Source organism: Cololabis saira, chromosome 12, assembly GCF_033807715.1.
Source record: "Cololabis saira isolate AMF1-May2022 chromosome 12, fColSai1.1, whole genome shotgun sequence".
In the NCBI taxonomy this organism is placed as follows: Eukaryota; Metazoa; Chordata; class Actinopteri; order Beloniformes; family Belonidae; genus Cololabis; species Cololabis saira.
Genome location: NC_084598.1, coordinates 20,839,174 through 20,864,216, shown reverse-complemented (window position 1 = coordinate 20,864,216; position 25,043 = coordinate 20,839,174). Strand labels below are relative to the sequence as shown.

The 25,043-nt window shown below is 39.9% G+C and overlaps 2 protein-coding genes across 2 annotated transcripts in view; both read left to right on the top strand.

The window, feature by feature from the left end:
* The window catches only part of samd10b (sterile alpha motif domain containing 10b), an 81,419-nt gene extending 65,076 nt beyond the window's left edge, over positions 1-16,343 (top strand). Inside the window, exons 4-5 of the mRNA XM_061735974.1 lie at positions 4,518-4,658; positions 14,391-16,343. Of these exons, the coding sequence (XP_061591958.1) occupies positions 4,518-4,658; positions 14,391-14,413 (164 nt within the window). The 3' untranslated portion in view covers positions 14,414-16,343. The remainder of the gene's footprint in view (positions 1-4,517; positions 4,659-14,390) is intronic.
* A 5,713-nt stretch (positions 16,344-22,056) lies between these two features.
* Positions 22,057-25,043, top strand: part of znf512b (zinc finger protein 512B) — a 45,191-nt gene continuing 42,204 nt past the window's right edge. Inside the window, exons 1-2 of the mRNA XM_061735970.1 lie at positions 22,057-22,827; positions 22,951-23,150. The gene's annotated coding sequence lies outside the window, so the exon portion shown is untranslated. The remainder of the gene's footprint in view (positions 22,828-22,950; positions 23,151-25,043) is intronic.

The following is a 25,043-nucleotide window of genomic DNA, read 5'->3' as shown; positions in this document are numbered from 1 at the left end:
TGGAAGAAGCACCGATTATGTGCAGAAAATAAATGGAAAATGATTGTCGTCTTATCCTCAAGATAGATATGCTCTCTCAGGATTGGTTATTTGAATATGCTCGGCACAGAGAGCACCTGGACTTGAAGGAAAAGTAAATAAGCTGCCCTTTAAACAATGTGTGCATACAAAGGCATGTACTCCACAAACACACACGCACGCGCGCACACAAACTGATCATGAAAGCTAACTGGTTTGTCACGGCTTTTCCTCCCAGGGATTGGAGCTATTCACCACCAAAGATAACTATTGTATCTGGTTGTAAAGCAAGGACCGGTTGACGGTTCCCTCCCCATTTCCTTTGTTGAGCTCCAGTGAGAACTTTGCATCATCTCAAAGACTTGGCACATAAAAAGAAATGATAATGTTCAACAATCTGTGTGCTACGTCATTCAACTTTAACAAAGCATTTTTAACCAAAAGCCTAAAATAACTGAGGCATGCCAGGGTACTACAGTATTATGATCAAATCCTTTTTGAGTTTCCCCCCAGAGCATTCGTATAACTTACATACACACACTTGCACAATGTGTGCTATAAAAGGATAAGATGTGAAATGTAAGACTTTGTGGTATTTCATGTATGTCCTAATTATATGCATGCTCATACCCTTCAGGACTGGTATTGTTTCAGATTCCTGCAGCTTTTAGTTCAGCTCAGTTTATTTGCATCACACAAATCCACAAAAAAGTAATCTCAAGGTCTGTTATACCAATACTGAGCGAGCAAGTTTAATTTATTCTCATTAAACACATTCATACTCAGTCCAGTTATGCCATTGTAAAATCCAATTTGTTTGAATCCATTGATTAGAAGTCAATCCAATAAAATGTCATAACAATATTAACAAAATAAGGTAAACAAAATCACAAAAGCCTGTTTCAGGAACTCAACAGATTGCATTGCTTTTGAAGATCCAAGAGTGAGGGAGGATTGAGAGACTAAAGCTTTCATGCAGACACTGCGACATGAAGAGGCACTGGGCATCCTTGCCTTCATTCTGCCTCGACTCTTTAGCTGTGAATTCGCAGTGATATCATGAAGGTGGAACGTTCCCCTGCCCTCTGTTTGCTGCTTTCACAAAGCATTACGGCGTTCCGCAATCTGTAGACTATCCCTTTCCTCTACTTTGCATACCACGGCTTGGTTGTTTCAGTGGAAGAAGACGAAGACAGCCTGTCCAGCACGTATCTGCCTCTCCAACCACTGTGGTCAAAAACCCAGTCGTATTTTATGCATTCTGGTTCTTTAACTTGCTTGTCACGGGACTCATCATTCTGACTGTGGGGCTAAACACAACAGACAGTCACTGACTAAATGAATCTTCTGCACCCATCCTCACATCACTGTTTTGCCTTTCCACATTGACAATTAACGCAGGACTTTTTTCATCTTCGTTATGCACTGTTGCAACCTCCAAATGTGTTACAGTGGTGTAACAGCTGCAGGAAGAAATATGATGCCTTTCCACCGAGGTGCCATTAACACTGCAGAGAGGAATAAAGGTGCTGCAAAATTAAAATTCCATTCAAAAATACTTTTATTAATCCCCAAAGAGAAATGAATTGGTCATAATTAACATCTTTTCAAAAGTAAATTGAAGAGACTTTAATCATGACTACTGCAACAATTAAGTAATTAATATATTAACCATTCATTTAGAGGTAAAATGAACTGGTTTTGTGAATGGGGTTTAGAAATGCAAAGAGAATAGTGTAGCTGTATTTGCTTTGAGACAAAGGTATTGAAACGGTGCCAGTTGGCTAAGCTTACAAGCATGAGATGAGGTACGGTGGTTTTGGTGTCCCCTTTGAGTTCAAGACTTCTCTTTCTATTCACATCTACCATCACCGTGCATGCAGACAAGGCAAACAGAGGAGTAACCACCTCAGCTCTTTTCATGATTATTTTATTGTTCTAGTTTGCTTTTCTTCTTCTATTGTCTGTAAATATCCTATTTTATTTCTTTGGTGGTTTCCTTACAGCGAAAGTGGTGAATTACCACCATCAAGCGTTTTAGTTTTCTAGGCCAGTGGATCCTTCCAGGGCTGACACTGTAATCGAGGCACAACGGTTGACCTCCAAAAACACTATAAACTTTATCAAAAAAGAAAGTTTTAAGTCTAATCTTAAAGGTAGGGAGGGTGGAGAGGGTGTCTCACTCCCAAAACCAATCTGGTGGCTGGTTCCACAATAGAGGATAACTGAAGTCTTCTATTCTATTTTTAAAACTCTAGGAACCACAAGTAAACCTGTAGTCTGAGGGCAAAAAAAAACTCTGCTGGGATAATATGGAATCAGGTCTTTAAGATAAGAATATGCTTGGCCCTCACGGGCTTTATAAGTGAGGAGAATTTTGAATTATCTCTTTGATTTCACACAAAGCCAATAACTGAATTGTTTAATGATATTCTTCACCGTAAAGAGAGAAAAATGCAAATCCCTTCTAATCTTTCATTGAATTGCGTTGTTTTTAAACATGTCAGTGATTTTCACACACATTTGCTTACAAACCGGAGCCAACGGAGGGTTTACAATGTCTATTAAGTACGTTTTGCACAAAATGCACATCCATAATTATCCCATAAAACTTGTGGGGGAAAATAGGTAGAGATGCAGAGGATGTGCAGATGTTTAGATGGAAGGAATCAGTTTGAATGGAATGATATGGAAAAAACTGGATGAGTAATGAGTCTCATTATGCTTCGGGCATCATACGGCGCTGCGCAGGTATGATGGATTTCTACTGTTTCAGCACCAGCAAAGGACACGGTGAGGCACGGCTCTGGGTTGTGGTTAAATTTATGATACAACAACATGCCAAGTTATTGTAGATTTAAACCTGTGAGCCTTTTTTAGTTTTTTAACTATATGTAAGACACTCTTTACATAGACAAATTGAATTCCATCACAGTCTTTCTAAACACCAACAATATGAGGCTTAATTTGGTGCATTTTGAGACTTGAATTTCAGCTGTCTGATAGACAGTATCATGGCTGAGGGCTGTTGTAGACCGCATGGCGGTCAGACAGGCAGGAAGTATGCTGGGGAGAAATGGAAGGGGAGGATACAAAATTACAATTGGTTGTGTCGATTTGAAGGCAATTAGAGAAATATGATGATGCCAGATTGTGAAAATCCTTAAAGGTGAGAAGAAAATGCTGTCTAGCACACTCTAATGCACCCTGAAGAAGGTGTGTATTAAAGTCCAGTCTACAGCTTATAAGTGGGATAACTTATGCAAGGGAAGAACAAAAACACAAAACTCTGCCACAGGTAAAACTCAAAGTTTACGCTTTGATGATGCAGGCAATTAAACACAAGCTGCTTCCACACAGACTTCAAGCTTTAAAGGCAAACTGAGAAACTCCTCTTTATTTTGTCTCTTCCCTCCTATGCATCCCAAATTGTCCATCTCCAAAACATGACAGTAATTTGTCCTCTAATTTGCAGTTTTATTGCCAGTAGCAAGTCCCTAAGTTCGTGCTTACTGCTTTATTCAATCAATGCTAAATAAACACTAGCAAAGGTTCCAGGGTGACACGCATGTCGATGTTGCTGTTGCTGCTGCTGTTGCTGTTGCTGTTGCTGTTGCTGTTGCTGTTGCTGTTGCTGTTGCTGTTGCTGCTGGCAATCGTGGCGTTCGTGGGGCTGCCGGTAGAAAATGTCAGGTCGGCCTGAATAAAATAGGTCTCTAAGCATAGCAACAGCGTTAGCTGAGTCACCAGTACCCCAAATCGAGTGACAGAGTTTTGTAATACGGCCAGTCCAACTGGTCTCTGATCCAGCTGGTAGTATTTATTAAATTATTTTTCCCGCTGCATATTTTGCATCCTTGTAGGGTTGGTTAGGCGTTTTCCCTCAGGGCCAAACACCACCAACAGAGAGCCGGGGTTTATCTCACCATCCAAGTGATGGGCTGACTTTGTCCCCTGTGTGCATTTTGCAGCCATCGTCACACTTCCATTCACATGTTTGTTACCTCCCAAGACGGTATGAAGGATAAACAGAAGCACCACACCGTTCCAGCTTTATGCTTCTCACATGGCACATGGCAGTGGTACCGCAGTGGTGGAACAAACTGGTTATGTGAACGGAGTTATATACAGTACGTCTAAAAAAATATTTTTAAAAACTGCAGGAATGCAGGAATCTCATATTACTGGGTAATTGAACTAAGAGCTACAAAACTACAGAGTACATGTACAAATTGAATTAATAAATGGGTAGTGAATGGGTACAGGTGTGGAAAAACCCACCAATTTAATAAAGGCCTGGAGAAAAACAAGGGGGCTAAGTACAGCTATGAAAAGTTTGCAAAGCAAGAAAATGCAAAGAAGCAAACTAAAAACAAAACCATGAGACAGATTCGGTGTGTATAAACATAAGAATATACTAAAATTAATTTCAAAGGGCTAAGTCAGTTTCTCATTTCTCACATTGTATCTGCCCCAACCCATTCTCATCCTCCCAACAGGACGTGCATTGCTCCGTTTGAATGGGGAGAAGCTGGAGAGGATGGGAATTGTCCAGGAGACTCTTAGGCAGGAGGTTCTCCAACAAGTCCTCCAGCTACAGGTCAGGGAAGAGGTGCGCAACCTGCAGCTCCTTAGCAGAAGTAAGTTATCATTGCTCTGTGTAGTTCACTGTTAGTGTGCAATGGATTCTTTTTCCTTGTGTGTGCGTGTGCGTGCGTGTGTGTGTGTGTGTGTGTGAGTGAGGGGGAAGACAGCACAAACAGAGAAACAGTGGGAACATATAATGAGTTTGTTAAAATTGGGAGGGGGGTGTTTGACCATGCAGGCCTGCTGTGGCAAACCTGGAGTTAGACATCAATGTTATCTTGCTTGTGTCTTCATGGTTTATTCATCGGGAACTCCTAATTTGCTGTCATTACACATTTACATATCTATCAGTAAGCTTGCTCAATACGTCAGTGCTGACCTGAGGTCACTTGATGTGACTTGTTCCTTGAATATGACTTTGGTGTTGCAATGATTGTTGTAAGTTACTTTCATAAGTCTTCATATAGAACTGTAAATCTGTCTTTTTTTTGTTTTCTGTATTTGGCAACATATTATACTCTAATATTTGGTTAATCTGGTTTTCTGGTCACTATACACAGTGATCAGTCAAAACATACAGAAAAAAGTGTTTTAAATGTACATTTTAAACTCTGTAACAGCATTACAGCTGCAGAAGAATTCATGTTTAAGATGGTAACTACTGGTGTTCGTGATTTTGTATTCAGAGTGAAATGTATGAGCACCTAAGGGCTTCCTTTGGGCACTTTTCAAGATCATGACTTAAACTGAGCAGCAGCAGCATCCTTGCTGAGAATAAGCCTTACATGAGAGGGACTCCGCAGCATTTAGAGTGAATTTCAATAAGCTCACAGCTTCAGAATTTCCAGCATCCTTGTAATTCAATCCCGGCCATTTCACATCATCGGAAAGACTGGAACTTTTTTGACAAACACAACAAAAATTTAAAAATGATTCCTCTGTAATGGTCCCCTATTCATTTTATAAGGTGTTCTGGACTAAACTTTGAATGACTGATGCATAAAGTTGCTTCACCATCTGCTAATCATCATGAATTGATGGTGTATAGGATACTGTAATCACCAGTAGCATTCTAGAAAGTAAATTAGTTGGTCTTTTTTTGACAAGCTGACAGTCTTACTTTCTGATCATGCATGCTGCTGATGCTGTTACTCTTTGGTTTTCTTCATATTCCAACCCACCACAGGCTGCTTTGAGGTAAGTCCCTGAGAATTACATGTAATGTTGCTTCTTGTCTTTCCATGGCCCATCCTTTGGGACCTAAAAGTGTTTTTGTAGGTGCTACAAAAACAGGTATGCTTGTATTGAGGCAGACATTCTATTAGAGCTCTATAACTCCAAAGTACTGAAGAAATGACAACAAGGGGGAATGAGAGAACAACACTGGAACCTCTGAGCAAGTCATTTACAGGGTTGTTCACCTTCAGATGGTGTTTAAAACCAAAAGTTGCTTATCACGAGTCACTGATCACAGTCACTGTATGAGATTGTTGAAATAAAATTGTTAAAGGGATACACCAACATTTTGGGAATTAACCTATTTGCCATCGACCCTTGACTTTAGCAAGAGGGCATTTATATCATTATCTTCTCTGTGCATCCAATAACAGCATCTGACAAAGCCCCCGCAAACGTATCCCAGCACATTTGCTGGAAGTGGAAAGCTACAACTAGCATAAGTAACAAAATAAACTTGCTAATAACTGCAAAATATTGTTATTTACATGTTCTGACTTTTTACTTTATGTGGAAATAAATATGTAAAATTATGCAAAAATGTTATAAACAGATTGACGTCACTGGCACTGTTGCCGAGTAACACACAACAATAGTCAGTGAAGTCTATCAGCTAGCAGGTGCCTAGTTTACAACCAGCTTCCAAAACCTGCAATTCTTCCTCTGTGCACTATAGATGAAAATGTATTGCTCTCGATTGCTTGGCTCAAGGAAGCCTAATCATTTGATGAATTCACACTCACCAACTCTTTAGCCTCTAGCCGCCGGGTACTGTCGACAAAGGTTTCAGCAGGGTTTAGGGAGTGCTACGTCTGGTCACTTGCCTCAGGAGATGGCACAAGAAAGAATATTCTCAAAAAAATACATGTTTCTTATGACACTTGAAGCAAACTAGCACATTGAATAGCATTTAGAATGTACAGATACAATGTAACTGGTAAGGAGAGAGAATTAAATTGCCATTGGACTCAATAATTGGGCAGTGCAAATGTAATTTCCCAGTTCATCAGGCTCTGACTTTAAGCTATAAGGGCATGTTAATAAAGCGGCCTCGTTAAACACCTGATTTCCACAAGGATGGGGGGCTATTGGAAGGTGATGAAGGTATAGGGCAAGCTGGGAAGGGCTGGAAGATGTAATAATGTTGATGACTCAGCTTTATGATAAAATGGGAAGTAAGGGGTGGTGATGAGGCAGTGAATGAAGGACAAAGTTGAAGGTCAGGGCTAAAACCTTTAAAGAAAGTAAACTGAAAAATCTTATGGTTTTTTTTGAATGATATTTAATCCTGGACAAATAGTATCTGTTTTGCTATTTGTGTGTGTCGGCCTTCAGTTTCAGATCTCCACAATTTAATTATGCAGCTGTCCAGAGTGGCTCTTCAAAGTATTAAAAAGCACTTGTGGTTCTCTTAAACTAAAAGCCTTACAGACACACGTGGCAAACGCAGACATTTTTCTTAGGCATGATGTCATTGTGGACTTCTAATATGCTCTTATATGAGAAGAAAGAATTGAATTAAGTGTGGTACACATCCACTTCAGCTATTAAATGTTAAAACAGCTTTCCAAGGATATTGCAATAAATGTCATGTATGCAGCAGGCAAACAAACAAGGAATAAATCCACATCAGCTTTATCTAAAAACCCTTGTGGGTGCGTCCATTGTTTATGTGGCCATTTTGTGCCTTTATTAGATAGTGATAGTGGAGAGATGACAGCAATTGAGGGAGAAGGTGTCACAGGAAAGGCGTTTTGCCTGGATTCAAGGTGAGATCCTTGCTGTTTATTGCCAGCATCTCGGCTAGAGGCTTGTAGATATGTCTCTCTGTCAGTCTATTAGCAGTTTTGATTCATACTGAATAATCTCAGATATTGAACAAAATGCTATTTTCATCTGGGCGTCTATAGCTCTAAGATTATAAATCATCAAATATCTGCAGGGTTTTCCTTTAACTCAACCATGAAGTCAACTTTTAGGACTTTTACTTACATATATGGATTATTGGAGGGATGGTGAACTTGCCAAGCATGGCAGTAGACTGTCAAACTGTTTTGGTTTGGGTTTAGAAAAGAAGAAAATGATGTCATGGACAAAATACAGAAACGCCTTGACATGCAACTGGAGGGTGATAAATGTAGAGAGGTATGGCGATGTTAAGAGACAAGAGACAGGCAGGTTCAAACAGTAACTAATGCACATTACGGCTTTGCACTCACAGTCGTCCAAACACACCACCAACTTTTCTCCCTCAATGATTCTCTTAATGCGCTCACAATTCTGCTGTGATTTAGAGGAGCTGTCATGCCAGCCGTCAGGTCTGATTCATCTCCAATTGATTTGCCAAAAATTAAATATTGATCTGACAATATCTTTTGAAAAGGGCATGAAAATACAGAGATGCAGCTGAAATCAGATTGGAGTTTGTCTCTGATCTGAGCGCTAACACCCATTACAAGTTTCACATTTTGGGTGTAAAAAGCTCTCTTCTGTGATTCTTCAACTTTCACAAGCAGTAAGTGCTACCTCCATCTCCTTTTTAAAAATGATATACAGCAACTATTTGTGATGAATAATTAAAAGCACAAATTCTAGAAAGACCAGTTAAACATCTAGGGGTAATTTTTGCTGCAGATGGAAAGTTTTCCACATTTTGTCAAATTTTTGGGACAAAAAATAATTTGCTGTTTTGGTCAGGAATGGCTCCTGTCTCACCCATCCAGTGCAGGATCCTGTTTGTTGGAGTCAAGCCTGATTTAAGGTTCTGCGTTAAATCAACGCAGAGCCTACGCTGTAGGGTACACGGCTACGCGGGAGGCTCTCCGTACCCTACGCTGTAGCCTGACGTGCACCTCCCTAAAACTGTAACTACGCGTCGAGGCGACGCAGACCCAACGCAGGCTGGGACTGGTTTGCTTGGTAGCAATGCATTTCCGGTTCCAGACTGCGCCATCTCCGCCATTTTTAAACATCTTGTTGTTGTACACGGACAGAACATTATCAACATGGACCAAGTCGAGGAGCGACTCATTGAGGAAGTCCGTAAAAAAACAACAAAGAATCAACTAGAGATGACGATAAACCATTCAGGAAAAGAACGCAACCCCCTAGCGCTCTGGTATACGAAGCAATACATCTATTCGTAATATGGTTGATTGACAGTCAGCTCAGCCAATGGCTAGCTGTTATCATTTCCTGATCTGTAATTGTCATGCTACTGTGCTTAGCAAAACAATCAATAGTTTGTACCAATCTAGTGTCGGCTAACTTTCAAATCAACATGTGAATCGGGATATTCCACTGTAAACATCGCCTAGCAGCTCTGCACTTATTTCAGAGGGGATAGGCTCAAGGAGCTGTTAGCTATAGCTAACTTTGATTGATTGGTGGTCGTGTTGCTGTCGACTCCCCGAGCAACATGGCCCCCATATGAAGAAAAAGAGGTTTCAAAACTGCATTTATGGTCGATGGCTGGAGCCGATACTTGTTGGGCAACAGTATTTTTTACTGACTTTGCAGCAGTATTTCTCTCTATCCTGCTTTTAAAAAAACTAAACAAAAAAGTGGTAGAAGAAAATGCTTTTGTAGAAAATGCCAAGCAAACCAGTGACATCTGTTGTGGTCTGCGTTGACCCAATGTATAGTAACACTTCTGGAGAGGTGTACGTCATTACCATAGCCTTACCCCCGATGATAGACATGAAATATGTCTATATCTATGTCTATATTGTTTAGTGTAAAAGTGTAAGTGCTTTCGGACACTTTCAATGATATGTCCCTTCATACCCTTGACAGAGACTTGTCTCTTAGGGTTTTGGACAACTCTCTTCACCTCTTGGCTGGTTTTCCCTCTGACATATTGTATTAACATTTCAAAGGACATGAATGACATGATGTTTGACATAAATTAGACACACTTCAACTGCACTCGAGTTGTGAGGTATCCTAAGCAGCAGAGGTCAGCTGTGACTACAATATCGCTGGACTTTTGAGGGAAATATTTCAGTCTTTGAGTTTATTCATTCAGAAAAACATTCCTAAAAACGAATTATGGGCAGACTAGTAATAAAAGGAACAGTATGTATTTCAAGATAAGTGGAAAGCTATACAACTGACAACGTAGGCTGCAATTGGACGTGACATGTTGAGCAGACACAGAAAAACACCAGGGATTAAACTGAGTGCTCGTGCAGATATGAAGAAATGAGATGGGTAAAGAGGTTAATGAAATGGCTTGGACTGTGAAAGAAAACTTGTTCTGACAGTCTTTTTCTTCTGTGCTTTTGGGGCCTTGCTTTCAGCTCCACAGCTGGCACTGAGGTTTCATTTTCACATCCAGCATAAAGCTACATCACTTCTATTAACACTGGAACCGCCAGCTTTCTAGCACCACCTACAAGCGCAGACCGTCAGATATCATTTCATTGTTAGGGTACAGAAATCAGTTTTTGAAGTGGATAAATTTGTGTTAACACTTCTTCTACTTCAAAGTTTGTCTGTGCGCCTCTGCGCCTGTGGCGAGCCCGCAGGGTGGGGGGACTGATATCCAAATTGTTTCATTTTTGGTTTGAAATGTATTACCGATTATGCCGTGAAGTGAAAAATATTAAGTTTCAAAATATATGAAACATGTACAAGCACACTTCTCAAAACATATTTTTGTCAACAAACTAAATATACAGTATAACATACACACAAAATGCACAAACCATACATAGAAGGCAGTGTGTGTATGCTCATGGATAAACCTTCAGTTTCTCTTGATTCTGTTGAGGTTTATTGGATTTATAGTACCGTTGTTTTCATCAATGCTTACTTTCTGTTCCTGTTTTATATAAATCATTAAATTAAATTACATTTTTGAACCAGCCTGTAATATTATATAATAATAATAATCACAGATCTCTCTTGTAGTGTTGTTAGCGCTAAAGGGGACATAAGCCACTCCGCTTCACCAGCTGGTTGCCCTGTTGAGAGGAACGGTGTCTAATTCTTTATTTGTTGCGTTAATTTCAGATATTCAGGCTAGTAAAATCAATTTTGGATTTTTCAAAATAAGGTCTGTGTAGAAACCCTCCCCACCTTTTTGTTGTTCAGTCGGAGCGTTTCTCATCAACGCAGGCCACATCACTGAAGTCTGAAACTTCCCCTCCATCAGGCTCCCCCTCGCACATTTCTTGCACAAATTGCAAAGTTTCTTACACAGTGCAGTCTTTTCTTTTCCCTCTATCCACATTTGTTTTCATGCAGGTTTGCTAGCTAAACAAACTATTACGATCAGGATGTACAGCATAATATAAGGAAAACAAGGAAGGGGGGGGGGGATACACTGGCCCGCGAAAATGAAATGTAACAATCTCCCATGTAGCAATGATGGAATCTACAGGACCACTGTGGCAGTGAGATGAACAAGTGCTCAGAACTCAAATACATTTTATTTTAATGTTATTCGCATAATACAAGTGTTAAAAGAAAAACAAAAAAAAAACCCTAACGTTAAAATTTGTTTGTTGACACATAATTTTTAGCGTGAATTTAAAAAAAAAATGTCTGGGACTGAAAAGGTCCATACAATAATAAATACATCTAGGAAAATGATCTCCAAACTTTTCTGCTCTTTTTATCAATAAATAAAATGACTAGAACACATGTATTTTGGAGAAATGAAAATCTAATCAAAGGGCTTTTTGATGTTGTGGGAGCAGTGAAGGACGACAAACTTCAAACACCTTTTCTCTGGTTGCATTTATGCTCAAGGTATGAAGCTTAAGTGATAAGGCGACCTGCTGGTGAGCAGAAGTGGAGTCAAAATCAAAATTGAATTGCTCTGTTGCGATTAGGCTCAGTAACCCCTTAGCCCTTAGTGGTTTATGACCATAGACTGCATAAAACAATGGATGAAACATTAGATCACATGACCTATTGGTTTCTGAAGAGCCGTTTTGAAACTGTTTTTCTTCATAAGGGCCTAAACATGTTTCTTCCGAAGCACCACATATTTCAAATTTAGCTTTGCACCCAGCTCCTTCAGTGGAACCCTGCCAAACCCTCTGCAGAGGTTCCATCAGATGTTCAGAGCGGGATATACCGCCTAACATGTTGACTCAACAGCGAAATCAAAAATAACCCGTGGTTTATGTGTATCCGAGGCTGGGTTTATACAAATGTGTGGTTGCTTCCCTAAGCACTGTCACATGACCATTATGGACGAATGAGTGAAAGTGGCTCGCCGTTGGCTGAGGCGACTGTCAATCACATTAGAAGCAAATTTAATGATTTATGTAAACTTCTGGGATGGTACAAAATAATTCAGCCCTCTCAAAGTTGTCATGGATGTGAAATCAAATGACGGAGACCAAAACAATTTTTGAACCAAACTGTAAATATGTTTATTTCTGCTCTAAAGTTGGACATTTTAACATGAGTCAGTGGAGATCGACTTGCTTTTGGAGCCAGCCTCTATTGGGCAGTGGAGGAACTGCAACGTATCTTAGTTCCTCCTGAGCCTTAATGCCGAGGCGAGATGGTCGGTGCTTCTTTTTGACTCTAGCTTCAGTTCTTGTGGTTCAGACACAAAAACCTAGAGGGAGCTTCATTTAGTGCATCTTAGAAGAACTATGGAGCAGTGTTTGCAGTTCCAAACTGGCTATATAAATATTAGCCTTCTAATTTGATAAAAATGTGTTCACAAAAGTCAGTTAGTTTCATGTTGAAATATGTTAATCGCGTTTTTCAAGTAATTTGTCTCATACATTGTTTTTAAATTATTATTATTATTATTATTATTATTATTATTATTATTATTATTATTATTATTATTATTGCCTGTGGAAAAGTTTGGAAATGTACTTCAACATTTTCAGCTTGTATTTTACATTTAACTTCTACACTAATGCAGGTAACATTTAAAACCCTTTATTTTAAAGCATCAACGTTGCTCACAGATGGGCACTTACACATCCATCTCACATTCCTGTAATCCTTCTGTTTTCCTGCTCTTGTGCATAACTCTGTCATGGTTGAGAAAGCCACTTCCTGCTCTCTTTTTGGTGCATGAATATTGAATTTGTATTTTTAGACACATGTTGGCTGGTTTATTTCAGTCAGACAGTGAAAGGTGAGGTTGATGTCTTCCGTTGCCCGGGGCCACAGCTCTCAGAGGGAAGCATGCGGGGATGTAACATCTGGAAAGCTTTGGGAGTGAGGATTCAGATCAGAGCCAAGTGAGCCTTCTTCTGCTGAGTAACTGGTTGTAGGTTTATCTTTATAATAAACTGTCAGCATCTTCTTCCTGCTCAACATATCAAATTTTTATCAAAGTCAGTCTGTGCCTTTGTATAAAGCCATCTGTTATGTGTCGGATTCTGAGCTCATTAGGCAGAACTGATGATGAGCAAACAACCTCAATAAATCTTCAGTTTCCTTTCTTCCATAAAAACAGACCTTGTCTATAATGATGTGGTTGCCCTGGGAGAGTGTTTTAGTAACCTTTTAGCTCTGATTTACTTCTGTGGTGTTGCTAATTCCTGCAGAGCTACACTGAGGACCTCCATGTGGTGCCTGCCAGTTAAATTGCAGCTCTGAATTTGAATATGAATGAAACTCTGAACATGACAGACAAAGATGAAGAATTATGTAATATCTCTGAACACATTTTGCTCTCTTGCTGTTTTTTGTCCCCTATATTTTCCACCCACAGTTCGTCCTATGGTGCACTTTGACTCCAACTCCACCATAAAGAGCTCATTTATAATCACTTGTATCAGTGGCGCAGTTCTGACTTTGTATGTGGCAGCCTCCATTCTGCCTCTCTGTCGCCTCCCAGTTCAGTTCAGGATCCAAGTTACATCTGTCTGTGTCCAATAACAGGTGGTACATCTTCCTCGGCTATGAGGGGAGGAGACACGGCTGCTGGGAGAGGAAAGGCCATCCCAGTGACACTTGGGACATTTCAGGCTCAAACTGGCTGGTTTTCAGGGAAAGAACAATAAATAATGTCATTCAGATAAAAAAAAAAGATAGGGTTTATAGTAATGGATAATCATAGCCCATTTGTAAATCGTATCAAATTAAGAATCCTTGGTTTTTTGTTTTGTTTTTATCATTATCTGCCTTATTAATCACAGCTTGTACGTCATTATTTTTTGTGTCTTTTCCCCTACCTATTACAATTATTCATATGCATTCAATCTGCTGGTAATTCATTATGAATTATTTCCGCTGTTTTTTTTCTGCCATCTTTAATTACTGTTATAACTGCTCTTTGAATGTGTGCAGCATGCTGCATAAAGGGAGCCCAGCCACAGTAGTTACTTGATGGCACATTCAGGGGGTCCAACAGCCTCATACTCGGGCTTTGGCTGTAGCAGTAAAGACTCGTCAAACAACATAAACATGCGCACCAGTCGTGAGAAATGTGATTTTAACTATCCACTGAGGTTATATGGGGCACAATGTGGGAACAATCAATTGCTACACTTTAACCCCTGTGTTTTGTATTCTCTGAGTCCTTAATTATGCACTCCCTGTCTTCTCTCCTCTCTTCACAGCTTCCTTTGGAAATTTCTCTTAGCTCATCCCTGGATCTGCTTGGCAGCCCTTCCCCTCGTCCCCTGTCACAATACGTCTCTAGGAGCCATGGAAAAGCTGCTGTCTTCAGATATGCGAGCGGGGAATTGATGAGTGAAAGGGGAGAGGACGAGCCTATACACTACATGCCAACTGGTCCAGAGGATTCTCATTCAACACGGCCAATCTGGTTTGCAGACACTGAGACGGAGACAAAGCCCCGTTCACGGCAGAGATACCCACTGTAACATGATGCAGTGAAAAATTCACTATCGTAGGGGTGATATCGACCTGGCACTCGCTCAAAATTAGCAAATCAGCATGAGGTAATTTTTTCCTGACAGAAGCTTTCCATGAACATGATCCATAATAGTCCACTTTCCTTTCAGTTCAGATCATTACACCGGTAATTCTTTCCAGGATTTACATCGAATAGGGTTTTACGTCCTGTGATACTGGCAATATGTGGGTAATTCCTTGAGTTACAGTGTAAACACACTTTTACATGCAGTGCTACTGTTTAGAAGTAAAAATGGCAGTGTGTAGCGATTCCTGACATCTAGCAGTCTGGAGGCTGGAGACGGAAACGTTGTCAAGTGCCATCCAATCTGCGATCTCAGCATATCGCATCTAAATTGGTAGGCCACATTGCCTAACGAGGAAAAACGAGCAACTTGGGCGTCACCCTGAAGACCTTTGTTCAGTGATCTTTTATATGTGTTTTTCCACCTTTGCGTGTGCTAAAACTGCTCATATGTGTTTTTGCTACTTCGATGAGGTCAGTTTCCCACACCGTTGCCTGGTCTTGCATAATGCAATGTGTATAAGTCTCCATTTCTTAAATGTGGGCCCCCAAACCTCTCATTCCCAGTAACTGATTCCTCCACTTCCTCCTTCATCTCCCTCTGAGCAACAACTCTTCTTCTACGTGCCTTTCATGGAGGTTGTACAGACCATTCTCCAATCGGAAAGCACCTGTGACACAAATCATATAAAGTGTTAATTCTAATGTTGAATAAACACTAAAAGACACAGATTTTAATAATATGATATTTGTTTTCTCAGATATTTTTGTTATTGTTACACATGGCAACTTTAAGGAACTTTTCAGTAAATAATACTTAAACCTGAATGTCATTCCCAAAATAAAACTTTTTGTATTGTGACTTAGCTGCAGTATGTAAATGAGAAATATATGAGCCTTTTAGAGTAATATTCACTTTAACCTGTGTGTACGTTAACTTTAGTGTTTTATTAATAGTAAAGATCCAGGAGGCTGACAGAGTTACTATGATAACCAATCATTCATTTTCATACCCGCTTAATCCTTTGCCGGATCACGGGTATGATAATCACTGACTTTTTGAATTTGAATGGTTAGCAGTGAAGAGAAAAGAGCAATATCTGGGGTTTATTTCAAGAGATCTTCCTTACAGGGCCGGTTTTGTCTGTGGAGGTAAATACTTTGTAAATGTGTACCTCACCTGTTTCTGTTCCTGATGTGACACTGAAGTTTCAGAAATCAAGACAGCCATGACAGCTGTCAACATGCAAAATCTGCAAACTGACTGAAATTAAAACCCCAGATGCAACCCAAGGCAGCAGCAGACAGCTAGGTATGATGATGCTCATGTCTCATAAATAAATAAATAAATAAATAAACTTACAACAAAGAAAACGTTGTCATCCAATATCCCTCTGTCGGGCCCTTGACAAGAAGTCTTGGAGAAAAGGGAGAAAACACACTGTTATTTTTAGATTACCTGATAAACTGTAAATATCGACACTCTTGGTTTACTTTGATGATTGGTAAATTGTTTGAAATGCAAAAAAGGGAAAATATGAAATATTTATCCACTTTACAGATATGAAGGCATATGTGTGCATAGACATGTTGAAAGCTGTGTTTTTTGAATAAACCTGTTAGGAAAGTGTCAGCCCTGTGTTTTTATCATTGTGTGTTTCATATAAAGAAAGGTCTGTAGGTATTAAAACAAACAGTTAAAGGAGCTTGAGGCCGGATTGTGGCAAGATTTATGATAAAAATCCGTATACATTTTAAGTTTTCTAGTAATAATGTCAGATGAAGCGTTCCAAACCCAAAAGAATGAGCCCTCTAGTGTATCTCTCCTTTGCCTCGAACAGGCTGTTGCTGCAAAATGTGCTGCAATTCGGTCCCGAATTTCCCGCGCTGGGCTGCGGATGTGACGTCACATGACGCTGCATGTGCGTTCTCCCCGTTCTCCCGTGCTGGTGTCGGTGCTTTTTTTTCCCACCTGCTTTTTTTTTATCGGAGGTCTCCCGTACGTGATGACGTTCCGTCTTGTGATTGGCTTTTGACCGTTAGTTTAGCCATTGTTATTTTATTAGTTAGTTGGTTGGGGTACTTTAGCCTTTATTTGTTCCTTGTATATGTTTCTTCTCCCTTTTACCTCCTCTATGATCTGCTGCTTCTGACTTTACAGAAGTGTATGTTTCTATATGTTCTCATTGTTGAATCTGTAAATGTCTAAGCAAAATAGTCATAATACATTATATAAATATAATTAAAAAAATGTAACGTCAACTAAGCGCTCACTGATTAATCCGCAATTGCCAAAAAAGACGTTTTGAATGTGAAGACATGGTGAAAAACTACCTTCATAGCTTAACATGGCAAAAAAATACCATCGCGGGGAAAAATGCACACTTCCGGGGAAAATATTTCAGCCCGATACAATCTGGTACTCACACCGGCTTCACTGTTGGCTGCAGTACCCCTGACGGCCGTCGTGGTGAAGGGTGGCGCTAGAGAGTCTCATTTCTTAAAAGGAGCCTCAAGCTCCTTTAATTACACAAAAAAAACTATCAGAAAAAAGAACTAAAATGATCCTCATGAGCCACCTCATGCTTTCCCAAGTGTTTATCGATACTTTCACCCCTCTCCAGGGGTCGTTCCAATTACTCCATCTCATTCTTGGAGCCATATAAGAAGCAAGAGATGTTTTTCTCTTTAGATGTCTCACCTGCTAAGCTTGCTGTCACTCTTAAAATCCCACCCCTCCCAGCTTCCACCTGGAAGCTTCAGTTCAATAGAAGAGGGTTAAGCTTGCCACGCCAAATATCTCTGTATAAGCCTGATCAGAGCTTAGATGCCAAAACTCAAGTATGTTTTTTCATTTATAAAGTGTTCAAAGTCTTTGCTGTGTCTTTACTGTGAGTTTTCTGACTAAATGGGGGGATGCATTAGCCAAAACAAGAAAAAAGAAAACAGATTTTCAGTCCCTAGACTTTTTTGGAAGCAGCTACAGTATCTCTTGAATGGTGATGAATCCAGCACATTTGAAGCTGGATTCAACTAGAAGACAAGCGCAGGTGAACAAAGAACTTAAAAGCCTTTTATAAAACTGATTAAAACAAAACGAGTGCTACGAGCGAAGAAATCCTCAAGGAAATCCAGAAGAAAGGGCTGTTAATATGTGTGTGTGTGTGTGTGTGTGTGTGTGTGTGTGTGTGTGTGTGTGTGTGTGTGTGTGTGTGTGTGTGTGTGTGTGTGTGTGTGTGTGTGTGTGTGTGTGTGTGTGTGTGTGTGTGTGTGTGTGTGTGTGTGTGTGTGTGTGTGTGTGTGTGTGTGTAAGTATACTGTTGCCTTAAAAATAGGAATACAATAAATATTACCTCTTCTCATTGTAAATGAAAAGAGGAGTAAAAAAAAGAGGACTGTTTCTGAAAACCTAAATTATTCCAACTTTACGGGCTATGCGTCCAGATGGAGGTGATGGAGATGATAAAAGGGAAGAGAACAGCGGTGAAGCAGGCAGGGGCTGAGCAAAACTAGCTTTCAGTGGTCCGTCATTTGTCTCTGTTGGAAAACAGAACTAGATTCATTTTTAATTGTATTAAATGTGAAAATACAAAACCAAAAACAATACACAACAAGATGGCTATAAATAAAAACAAAAATACAGATACAGCAAATGCCATATAATACACAGGATACTGTTAAAGTACATTTATTTATTTAATTTTGCAGCTCATAAGAAAATGAATAAGTGAGAGGTTAGATCTGTTTATTTGTGACTATTCAAAAACTAAACACATGGATAATTTGAGGAATGCAATGCTTAACAGCGTTGCATGAAGAGATTCAAAGTTTGTCCCTTGCTGACGCACCAACGCTCACAAAGTCACTGGGATCCAATTACTAAGAGACATGAAGCATTTCACCTGTTATTAACGGGGCACGAGCATGATGAACAGATTCAGTGAACAGTGACCTTCTCAACTTTGGCAGGGAATAAACCTACAGGGCAAATGGTTGGATGATGCCGTTAATTGGGGGCTGTTTCCTATTCCCAGCATGCTCCACAGAAACACACGGGTGTTTTTTGTTTTTTCGGGGTATGGGTGGGGGGGTTATCAGCACTGACTGAATAATGAAGTCAGTGACTAGATATATTAGAGACTAACTACTGACTAACCAGGAAGGGATTAGTCAGACCTCTTGGGGTCACTGTGATTGCACAGCTGCAGTGGAGGCGGAATAAACAGGGAGTCACCAGTACGTCTTCATACGGCGCCAGTGTTTTAAAGTGGATTCAGACAGGTGGGGATAGAGACCCTGTATGATCCACATGAGAAAACTACTTTGGAGCGACCAAGCAAATGAAAGCAAACAGAGAAAGCACTTAGCGCATGCTCGGTGGAACGGCTCCTTGGAGTTTTTGGTTTGTTTTGGGTTTTTTTGCTGTTTTTACTACATACCGGATGTGTTTTGTTTAAATGTGGGATTGCACAAAATCACACTTTGAAAGCCCAAATGTCTCACCCAAAGATGTTAAACTCCAACAGTATTGGGGTTGAGTTTATTGTATTCTGATAAATCGCCATGGACTGTTACAATACCAGAGAGCACCAGGGGCTGCAACTTTTATATTTCAAACAACAGCTGCACATATTTGACCCTGAAACAGCTGGGTTTGGTCAAGAAATTTGTTAATTAATTATTAATAGATTTGAATCTATTGAAGACTGATGCTGTTCCAACCACTTTAATGTTATCAAGCCAATGGCTCATATTATCCAATATATTTATGCTTCTAATATTGCTCAAAGCAATTAAGAGTAAATACATTACTGCTCCGATGTTTCCACTTGCATGTGACTTCATGTAAACAGCTCATCCTGTACTTGAGAATCAGCGTCTGGTTCAAACTCAGATAATTTACTCTAATATTAGAACTGGCCGTATCATATCAGAGTCAGTTTTTCAAAGTCAGAGAAGACAAGGCAGGATAAAACAATGTCACCTGCAGGAGGGTGGGACCCGATTAGCATATTCATGCAGACCGTTCAGCGATAAGGAAAAAGGTGTAGAGTCCTTGCACAAGCAATTTCAAAGACTTGACTTTTTTTTTCTTTTTAATCATCAAACTATACAATTTTCAAGAATACTGATAAGATTCAGGGGTATTAATAACTGCTTGGGTGGGAATTTAACCGTAATCAGCAGTGACTTTGATCAGTACTGAGTCTTCTGAGATCACTGAAGTCGAATAAGAAACTCTCAACTGTCTCTTATCAGCTACCATCAAGAAACCTTTAAACATCTGCTCCAGTGAACGTGATTGATGACATAAACTGTACTTTTGTCTGGCAGCCAAAAGTCTAAATACCTATTGATCAAATATAAATAATATATGTGAAACAACAGTATGACAAAGGTGTATGTGCAGTCTCTGAACTATCAAAGGGCATGAGAAGACCCAATAGACCACTGGACTCGCTCTTCAGATCTTCTTAGTCAGCAGACATCTCCACCGGGACTGTTTAACTATAAACTGCCTTTTGCTCACTCGTCAGAGGACCAGGGGGAGCAATGTCATCCCGTCTATGGTCAGATATCAAAAGTAAAGCAGCGTCCTACGTGAAGAATTTATCAGCAGTCATGAAGCAGATTTTCATTTTGTTGGCTTGATAATCTGCGTTTGGAGAATAACAGATGTCACTCAGTCGGCACCAACCTATGGACTCTTGGTGTGTCATGAATCTTGCCTTCTAGTCTTAAATAAAAAGGTCAGTGATATCCCAAAAGTCCTGAACCAACTCATGTCACAATCATGGAAATAAGAAATAAGAATCAGACCTTCTTGAGCTTCACCTGAGAAATGACAGGACTGCACTGCCACCTGGTGGAAGATCAAAGCAGACAACCTGACCTTACAAAACGTGATAGAAATATTTTATTATTATTTTTTTTTAAAGCAGGAAACTTGGCATGAACTTTTTGGTTTATAGTCTAATCCTTTTAAATTCTAACTAATATCATGATATATAGTCATAATCTCAAGAAAAACTGTTTTTGGAACATGTTTAGGAAGTTTGTAAAATTGATTAACCAATTGTCTTCGTGCTTTGTTCTTTCATGTGTATTTTGTAGTTAGTTAATTTATTTTCTGATTAGTAATAAACTTTTTTATGATGCTACAGTGAAGTTTGTTGCTATCAAGTTTTGTTTTGGTATTCAGAAAACGTGTATAGCACTGGAATAAAGATGGAGCTATGTTGCCCCCCACTGGCAACTTTCAAAATTGTTTATATACATAAATTACATCATGGTTTCAGATAATTTCCACTAAAAGGAAATATCACGATTACTGGCACCAGTCAAAGACTATGACAGTTCATCTGTTGTTTTACTGTAAATGAGAGAAGTGGCAATGATGGTATCGATGACTTATTTTGTGAGTTATGATATGGCCTCACAACATATGTGAAACATTAATTATTAGCCTTGCTGAAAGTGGGGAAATGCAGCATGCCCTGCAGCATGCTTGCATTTACAGCAATTAAAAATTCAATGTTGCATTGATTGCAAGACCCGCGTGCTGTTTGTTTCCATTAACATCAGTGGGAATATGATATGATATGAATACTTTATTACAGACTCAAAAGGTTCCATATAAAATACATAAAAATACATAGAAATTACACACATTAAATACATGCAAACGTCTGTTCCAATGTTTCCATAGTCCAGATGTGTACCTTGCATCACTCCATTTGATGTTAGTGAGTGCAGTTATTAGACTATTTTCTGACTTATGGAGTCGACACATATATTTAAACATAAAATTCCTCAGCAGAGCATGGAAGGAGGGGACATAAAAATAAAGTGCTTGCACTTGTCCATCTTGGAAGCTTAAGGAGGATCCTGAACGAATCATTATATGCTACCTGCAACTTCTTTAGCTTGGCTCTGGTGGTATAATTACACCAAAGGTGAGCTGTGTAAAGGCTGATTTATGGTTCCGCGTTACACCGACGCAGAGCCTACGGCCGTACGCAGCGCGTCTCCTCGTACCCTACGGCGTAGGCTCTGCGTCGATTTAACGCGGAACCATAATTCAGGCTTAAAGAGGGGTACAATAGGCTCTGAATAGATTTACCTTAACATCAGAATAGTAAATCGGAATAGTAGCTTATGTCTGAAAATTGACCTTGAATGTTTTTTTGGAATTATTACAAAAGTAAGGTTTTACTAAACCAGAGAAACATTCTTTTTCCTTTAAGTCAGTAGGATAATGTTATTTATTTATTTATTTTTCCTTGGCAGTGTCGGTGTTCCAGGGGTTTAGGGGGAGTGTGACAGCACAGCTCGGGGAGACGCTCCTCCGGAGGACGCACGGGTGCAACATTGAGCTGCAACTCCATGCAAATGCCGAGCGAGGGCTGAAATGAGGAATTTAAGCCCTGAGCCTTTTTCGTCAGGCGGCGAGCGCCGCTACGTCGGGAGAGAGTCGGCATCGCGGCGAGTTTATTAGCTCCTATTATTCGCCTGGAAATAGATAATAATAATAACGCGAGAGTTCAACCCCAAGTTGCCTCAAGACTGTAGTTGCAACTGTCAAAGGTTGGAGCGGATCCGCGCATGACCCAACACACATTACTGTACTGTAACACGGCCGCCGAGATAATGTCCGTATAAAAAGAAAAAAACCGAAAAAAAAAAACACCCGAGGTAAGGAGCCGAGGAGTGAACCACAGCCGACGGAGATTTGACGTTTCTGTTCCATTTTTCCCCTCGTTTCCCTTTTCTTTTACTCTAGCCGACTTGTCTCGAAGCCGTCGAAATTACTGCACTAAACATATTTTTGTACCTCCCTTCAGCTCCAGCCAGCGCAAGGATTTTTTTTTTTTTTTTACTCCTCCTTCGTAATAAAGTCGCCATTTTGCTTCACTGCCTATATAAACCATCCCGTACTCTTAATATTTTTCCTCTAGCTGTACGGGGGACCTACCCGTCTTTCCTGGGTGTTTTTTTTGGTGACATTTCTGGAGTGTCTACGGAGAAGACAGCGGTTGGAGAAGCGCCTCGTGGTGTACATATTAATGCAGGACAGGAGGGGGGCAAGCCGCTGGAAACAAACTGGAAATAAGGTGAAAGTCCAAGGGATTTCTTTTCATGTACAGACTAAATTGTGATTTCTTTTTTCTCCTGTCCTGCTCTTTTTTTTTCTTTTTTCTTTTTTTTTTTGTCGTCCAACTGGTCGTGGTGTGCAGAGCGGGGGGACAGCGAGGACGCTCCCCGGGATCAGTCTGGCCGGCCCTTGACGCACAGCAGGTGTGATTGCCATGTAACATAACATTGGTGGAAAAACGCCCACACCGGTGCCTGTCTCCTCTCCCTCCTCCTCCTCCCACACGTGGGTGACCCGGGGCCACCCCGATCTGGTGCTGGCTGACTGGGTGACACAGCTCAGGTAGGTGCGGCTGCTCAGGACCTGGAAAGTGGAGCATATTTAATTATTATTATTTTTTAAATTCACTTCAGCATGCAAATATAACATTTTTGTAGTTGGCAAACAGGGGATGGCAGTTTGCCATGTGTGCAGTGTAAAATTGTATCCAGGTAACTTGGTTAGCAGATTGGAAAGTGTGTGGGTTTCATATGTTTTTTTTTTCAGTGAAACTAGCTCTCTAGTAATAAGGTGAGACTGATAAGATAAGATAATCATTTATTTCTCCCTCAATGGGGAAACTCACTTGTTAGCAGCAGTCAGAGGTGGACAGAGTACTTGACCCCAGTACTTGAGTAAGAGTACAAATACTACTGGTCAAAATTTACTCTGTTACAAGTAAAAGTAGCTCAGTCAAAATATTACTCGAGTAAGAGTCGAAAAGTACTTGCTTTTAAAGGTACTTAAGTATCCAAAAGTAAATGCTTTTAAATTTACTTTAAGTAAAAGTAAGAGTAAATTTCTTATTTGCGACTATGTCTTGACTTGTTGCGGCTCTGTCTTGACTCTGTCTTGACAAACGCAGGCTACTTTGGCGGTATCGTTTTGAGGAGGCTTGACGTATTTCCGCTTTACGTACATCCCAGTGGAGAGCGTGCACTGTGATAGGTCTCCTCCTTTGACAAAAACAGCTTGTGTCCAATAGGATTTTAGGGAAGAAGAAAAAAGAGCAGACCTGAAAGTAACGAGTACTTTTCAGCCTTCCTAGAAATTTTCTCGAGTAAAAGTAAAAATTTTTGTCTTGGAAATGTATTCTAGTAAGAGTTATAAGTACCAAAGAAATCTAATACTCAAGTAAAGTACTTAAGTACAGTACTCAAGTAAATTTACTCTGTTACTGTCCACCACTGGTTAGCAGCAGTACACTTAACACACGCATGCAGGGAAGGGGGTAAGAAGTAAAAAATATATATAATTACAAGATATAGACAGTATATACATTGCAATGGAAATAAAAGTAGTGCGAAAGAAAAAACAGTGCAAACAAAGCAGGTAGAATGAGTGTGAGGTTGACAGACAGATATTGCATAGATATTGCACATATGGTTATTGCACATCTTGTTATTGCACGTGTTATTGTCCGTTAGCTACTGAGAGCAGGCCTGGTTGTACAGTCTGATAACAGCGGGGAGGAAGAATGTAGATATACTCTCGTATTAAAAAAGAAAACTTTCTGTATTTTTCTAATTGAGCCTTCTCTTTTGTACTTCTGATTCACATCTACTGCATCCCAAAGGGAACTATCGCACGTTTTACCTAATTACAGCTTTAGTTACAGGTTACTTTTCAAAAGATGCCTGTCACAAAAAAAAAAAAAAAAAAACTTTTAACTTTTTGCTTCCCAAGAACTTGTTGTGTTGTCAGGAAGCACTTTAAAAACCTATACCCAATCTATATGCTCCTACAGCAGCCAAAAGAAGACGAAAACATTTTCGTGATAATACTGTGCAAATCGTATGCACCCCTACTCTTGTTTTATTAAAGTTCAACCATCCATCATCTATACCCGCTTATCCCTATTCAGGGTCAAAGGGCTCTGCTGGAGCCTGTCCCAGCCCTGGAGAGGTAGCCAGTCCACCCCAGGGTCACCAAAGTTTTAATGACATCCATATTTATTTTCCACTCTCTACAATCCAGACAGATTGAGATTGAGAAGGGAATACACAAATCTGTCTCTCTCAAGCTTTGTAATTATTATCATTACAGACATCTGTATAGGACAGTTTCTTGATTAAGAGTTGAATCTGAGGGAGGTCACTAAACATTGACTTTTTCTTTAATGGTAATTTTTATTTTGTAGATGGTGTGGCTTTACTTTGTATTCATATCATCAAGAGGTGAAGTGATCAGGAATTG